At 32.3% G+C, this 6035-nt stretch overlaps 1 protein-coding gene across 1 annotated transcript; it reads left to right on the forward strand.

Moving 5' to 3' along the window:
- The first annotated feature begins 5230 nt into the window (after nucleotides 1-5230).
- Nucleotides 5231-6035, forward strand: LOC108751274. Its single transcript, XM_018491365.1, has 3 exons — nucleotides 5231-5496; nucleotides 5587-5745; nucleotides 5890-6035. Exons 1-3 carry the CDS (start codon nucleotides 5430-5432, stop codon nucleotides 5946-5948), a joined length of 285 nt encoding a protein of 94 aa, XP_018346867.1. The 5' UTR covers nucleotides 5231-5429; the 3' UTR covers nucleotides 5949-6035.

The following is a 6035-nucleotide window of genomic DNA, read 5'->3' on the forward strand; positions in this document are numbered from 1 at the left end:
CTTGAAGTGAGATTTTATTGCAAGAAATATTTTAGAGTGTAGCAATTACCTTGAGAGTCCTACATAATTATTTTGATAATCCAACAAAATTATTTTCGAATCTGCTAAATAAAAATACTAGCTAACTTTTAGACTTACTCCAGTAAAACCATTCTTTCCTTATATTTTCTAAAAAAAAATAAAAAATGCAAGCTCACGAAAACACAAGATATTTTTCCGTACCCATGTAAAAAATCGTCGTAGGGTCGCGAAAAATCATGCTATTTTATTTGTATTTCTGACGAAAGAAAAAATATAAAAAATAGATTTCGTTAAATAATTTTCTTCGATTTTTCTTTTTGACAGGCTTTTGCAGTCTTCGCACACACGTTAATATCAAAATTCGCGCATGCCAAACCGAAAGATTAAATCTTAGCGCCGCTAGAGATACATTTTGTCTTTCCGTTTGCTTGGAAAGACACTATGTGTGTGGTCTCGATGGAGCACGTGTCGACTGGGACGCGAGCGCAACTTTTTCTCGCACGGGAGACGTGCTATGCGCTTTTCGGCACAAAATCTGAAATTCCAGAACTGCGAGTTCTGCCAGACTAAGGGATTCCCTCTTGGGACTGGCGGGATTTGTACGGCGAGCGCAGCAAGAAATGCTCGAGATTATTGCTTAGCAAAACCTACCAGTCCTTTCATCGACTTCTGTTCTCTTCTTTTATGTTTGTGAAATATTTTCGGCAACGGAACTACAAAATGCGATACGATAATACGCGTATTAATATTATTACAGGATTTTTTCTATTTTACAATAAACAATTCAGAAATCGCTTTCCGCCAAAATTATTTATCGAAATAAAACGTTCGATGCAAAATATTAGAAAAGAAAACAAATATGATTTTTGTGTTATGACGAATAAGTTTTCCTTCTACATTTCTTTTTCTACATCTTAAAAAGATAGTTTTCGAGCTCTACTTCTGTGTAAATTACATTCATGTGATTTCTCATACGGAGCATTCTAAAAAGATATCTTTTATCTATAATGTCAGAGATATTGTTTTTTTTTTTTAAGTACGATGTACAAAAAGATATATGTCAAAATAATATAGACAACTATTATTACGTGGCCAAATTAACACTACTCTTGAGTTACTCATCGTCATAAAATCTTACACGCCTACAGCATTATTTTTAATCCATGGACTTTATGTAAAAGACAATTGTGCATAAATAACACTGTTCTGGCACATATACTGCAATACAGAAATATCGCGCTTGTAATTTTATTCGTGTGACATTTTCAGCATCGCACGGTATTTCGGAATAAATGCCCGCGAGCGACAATTTCCCAATGACAATCGCAAAATTCACGCGTTTGCGCGTTGTTCCAACATAAATTCTCTACATCATCAACTTCACTCATTTTTATTTATTTCTTTCAAAGAAGAATATATGTATTTAAGTGGAATATATTATATTTAACTTAACTACAAACATTTTCCAACGAACGAAATAAAGACAACTAAATTCATTCAGTGAAATAGATAATTAATTTAAGTAAAAAGAATAATTTTTTTCTCATTGTCAGTATTATAATAAGGTGAATGAAAATATTAAACACATGGCTCAAATAATAAATTTTTGAGCTATGATATATTAAAAGTGTAAGAGACTTGTATTCACAGAGTACCTTTGATACATCATAGATCAAAAACTACTCCTTATTTGAGCCATGTATATAATATTTTTCATTCATCACATTATAACACTGACAATGAGACGAAAATTATTCTTTTATTTTTGTTCATTACCTTACACATAAGCTAAAATATATTTATATGAAAACTAATTCAATTAATAATTAAAATCTGATTTTATGTTATCTAGTGCAGGATTTTTTACTTTGTTATATAACATTATAAAAAATTATGTAAATTACATTATAAAATATATGTAAATTATTATAATTTGCAGCTTATTTAATGCATACTTAATTATTGCTTAATGTCATTTGTCAATAGCTTAAAAATTGTTTAGTATACATAATATTATAATAACAAGATAAAAATCACATATTTTGAAATTTTTGTGATAATGAAGGAGTGTCACTGATTGAGAGTCACAATCGCTCGCTGTAGCCTTTATCGCAAATGTCAACAATTAAGATAATAGCGAGCACAGCATTATCACTATAAATTGCAACACGATTGCGAGATAAGCCGTGTATGTTTTTAAAATTCACTGATCTAATCTTGATGATTGTTACGCAGTACGTGTCGTTCTCAATTACGCGCATCTCGACATGGGCAGAACGAACGTAATAGCGAAATAAAAAAGAGAGAGATATATGTATATGAAATTTTTTCATGTAATCTTTCAGAATATTTATATGAAAATTTAAAAAATTTTTAGAATTTATAATTTTATAACTTTTTTCCACAATTTTTTCAGATCTTTTGTACAAATTGGAACACTTTTCAGAAGTGTCGAAAAAATTTACATCTTTCCTACAAGGAAAAAAATAGATTGGGTGATTCAGTAAAGCTGTAGCTTGCTACACGAGTTCAGCATCTACAACTAAAAAGATTTTATGTTTTAACAAAAAAATTATATCTGTAAGCAAATATCAGTATGCTAATTCAGCATATGCTGATTCAAATATTCCTTGCTACAATGAAAAATTGCTAATATAATAAATTTTCTTCATTACCATAGCAAAAGTATGTTAGTTTAACTATCATGTTTCTTTTGATCTATATATTGAATTGATTACAGTTGTAGATTTGTTGAATCGGTGAAGTTTTAAATTGTTTTAATAAATCTTTTCTTTCCAGAGTTCTTCATACATGTGAATCTTAAATATATTCTAAGATTTCTCATCCTATAATTTTTTATGAAATCCTATAAAATCTGAAAAACTTTAAGGTATGTTTTTAGAAATAATGGAATGAGAAATCTTAAAAATTTTAAATTTTAATTTCAGAATTCGTATAAAAAATTCTAAGAATAGATGTAGACTTTCCCAGTATTTCTGAAAAGTGTTCCAACTCGTATAAAAAAATTCTGAGAAAATTTTCACCAAATTAAATATATAACACAAAAACGTCATTGTATTCTCCAGCTGAGAAACGCAGGCTTTTACGCCCATCGGATTCCTCGTAGCGACATCGCACGGCACGATGCCAATTCACCAGGATGCACATTCCAACCGACGATCTCTCACGACAATACACCGAGAGGCTGAAATCGTGGAGGTGCGATAAATGCCGGAAACTCTCTTTTTTTTTCCATTCTTCTTTCCCTCTTATCTCTCGTCAGACCAAGTTCTCTCGCGCGTTCCTCTCGCGGGACGCAACGGACTCTGCCGCGTAGAAATATTTGCGCGTAATACGATTCGTGGAGTGACATAATTGAACGGCGGCGTTCCGGGGTTTTGATTCTGTCGCATGCGGCGCGATGTCCACGTCGATTTCGCTTGTAATCGACGGGCGGATCACAAGCGAGAACGTGGTAAATCTTGACGCACGGCGACACCGCGCGTCCTCAACAATAATGCAGAAAGAGCCGTGTGGGAAACTTAGCCTGAGATCCCTCGGGGGTGGCTCGGTCGCACGCGGTGCTCCGAGGCTGCCGGCAGCCACGCGGCCGTAAAATCAATTGAATTTTGTCACTCACCGATTCATCGAGCTCCGTCTGTCTTCTCCGAGCGTCCAGCGGCCGGATGCGCTCCCCTCGCTCGCCGCGGGACCAGCGAAAACACGGAACGATTCACTTGTCACTAATTAAAGATAACGCGACGGCGGCCATACTGCCTCATGCGCGAAACAATTCACGTTCGGTCCGCGCGATGGCAGCACGTGTCCCTCAGATGATAACTAGTCTGAAAAACATTTTTAAAAAAATCTCGTATTTTTTAATTTATCGTATATTATTTTAACGATGATTCATAATGTCGTATATTTGTTATGAAAATTTTATGTGAAAAACTTTTTTTAAACTTCTTTTCCAGAGTCCTTTCTTCAGGAATTATAAAATAAGAAAACTTAGACATTTAAAAATTCTAGCTATAGTGGAACAATTTCGATGAAATTTTGCTAAAATTTCAAAGTAATTTTTATCGAAATAATTGTATATTTCTTAAACACTGGATGGTTCCTAAATAAATTTTTACGATTTTTTTAAACGATCGAAAAATGCACCAATAAATGTATCGCATTTACTTTTATCTTGAAGCCCAATTTTAGGAACTTGTCAATTTCTTTAAAGAATTAGTTTATTAAAACATGAATGAAAACATTGCTTTTTTTATTCTATTGTGTATGGGATATTATTCAATTACGAGAAATAGAATCTGCTCTGTACATCTTAGGGGTGGCGTCGCGTACTGTTTACGGTAAATTTCAGTGTATTATTAGATAAGTTTCAATGTATTATTAAATAAATTTCAGCAAAATTTCAGAATTTTTAGCAAATTTTTCAAAAAATCGTAATAATATTATAATTAAATTTTTAACTTGCTTTCAATTTAATTGAAAATTACTTTCAACAAATTTTCAGAGAAATTTCAATGTATTTTCAAGCTTTTTCTTCTTTTTTTAAAAATTTCTTTTTTTAAAAATTTTCGGAAAAAACAGAAATTTTAGTTTAATTAATTACAACAACTTTCCGCTACTTTTATTGAAAAAATTATTTTCTGCGAAATTGATGAAATTTCAATAAAATTTTTATCAGAAAATATTTAGAATTTATCATATATGAATTAAATTCTAGAAAAAGATTTAGGCAGTATTTATAGTCCGTTTATAGTAGCACAATTAGCGGAATTGGTCGATATATTCCTAATTCAGGCTAATGTTTTATCAATATCTCATCAAAGGTTGTTTTAAATAATTAAATACGAGGTTGACATCGATTAAATAAAGAACTAACTATAAATACCTGTCTTAGATATTTTCATTTTTTTGTTAAATATTACAATTAGTATAAAAAAATCTGAGCAATTATTTTCTACAAAGTTAGAAAATTATAAGGAAAATTCTAAAAAATTTTATAATTTACATAAAAATTCTAAAAAATTACGTAAAAAATTCTGAGATAGTTTTTATCATAAATACAGAATTTTTAAAAAATATTTAAAATATACGAAAAAAAAAATTAATTTTATTTTGCAAAGACGGACATATGTCCGTCGTATGGATAAAGACGTGCCTCGATAGTATCGACAATCTTCGACATTGTCGAGCGTTGTCGCCTGCAGTGCACAGAGTAGAAGTAACAGCTGATTCGTTCTTCCTAACCTCGATTACGCGGTTAAGATGTCGATTGTTTTCTTGTAAATCGGTGACATTCTGCGATTTTCACGTGTCAGTGAGGATTGGCGATCGCGAGTAATAGCGAGTGCGATTGACTTTGATTGAACTTAGGCCAGATTGAATCGGCAACGATGGTGAAAATCAACCAACGATGGAAGATTGCTGAGGATATCAATCTCTTGCGTGGCACCAGTGCTTGTAAGAATCACGAAACGTCTATCTATTTGAAATCTATTTGAAAACGCATAGACTACGATATTGTAAGATTCGCTCGTCGTTTCGTTTCAGGGACGAAGATTAAATATTTCTGGCGCAAGGGATGGATAGAGATTCCGGTGATAATGGGATGTTCATTTCTCTTTGTAGCTGGAACTAGTATGGGCGCTTTTACACTATATTATGGCTTAACGCATGATTTAACTCCGAAATATTACGAAACGGCGAAAAGTAAGTAAAAAAAAAATTATACTTTCTTACGAACTTACTCGGCTTTGTGATTGTTATGCAATCGTAAACGTCCGTCGATAAAGTAGAATCGCGCTGAAAGCATCTTTACATAATTAATTAACACTAATTGCATTAATACTTCAGTTTTCAGACCGGACGATCCGAGAGTTCAGAAGATCCGTTACACCTCGTCCTTTGATTAAAAAATATTTATTTAATAAATTTTAGTAGCACAATACGAGTGGTACACAGTTATTATATATCCTTCCATTGTAGATTTATGTTTTGAA

The sequence above is a fragment of the Trachymyrmex septentrionalis genome, unplaced genomic scaffold (genome assembly GCF_001594115.1).
Source record: "Trachymyrmex septentrionalis isolate Tsep2-gDNA-1 unplaced genomic scaffold, Tsep1.0 scaffold43, whole genome shotgun sequence".
Lineage (NCBI taxonomy): Eukaryota > Metazoa > Arthropoda > Insecta > Hymenoptera > Formicidae > Trachymyrmex > Trachymyrmex septentrionalis.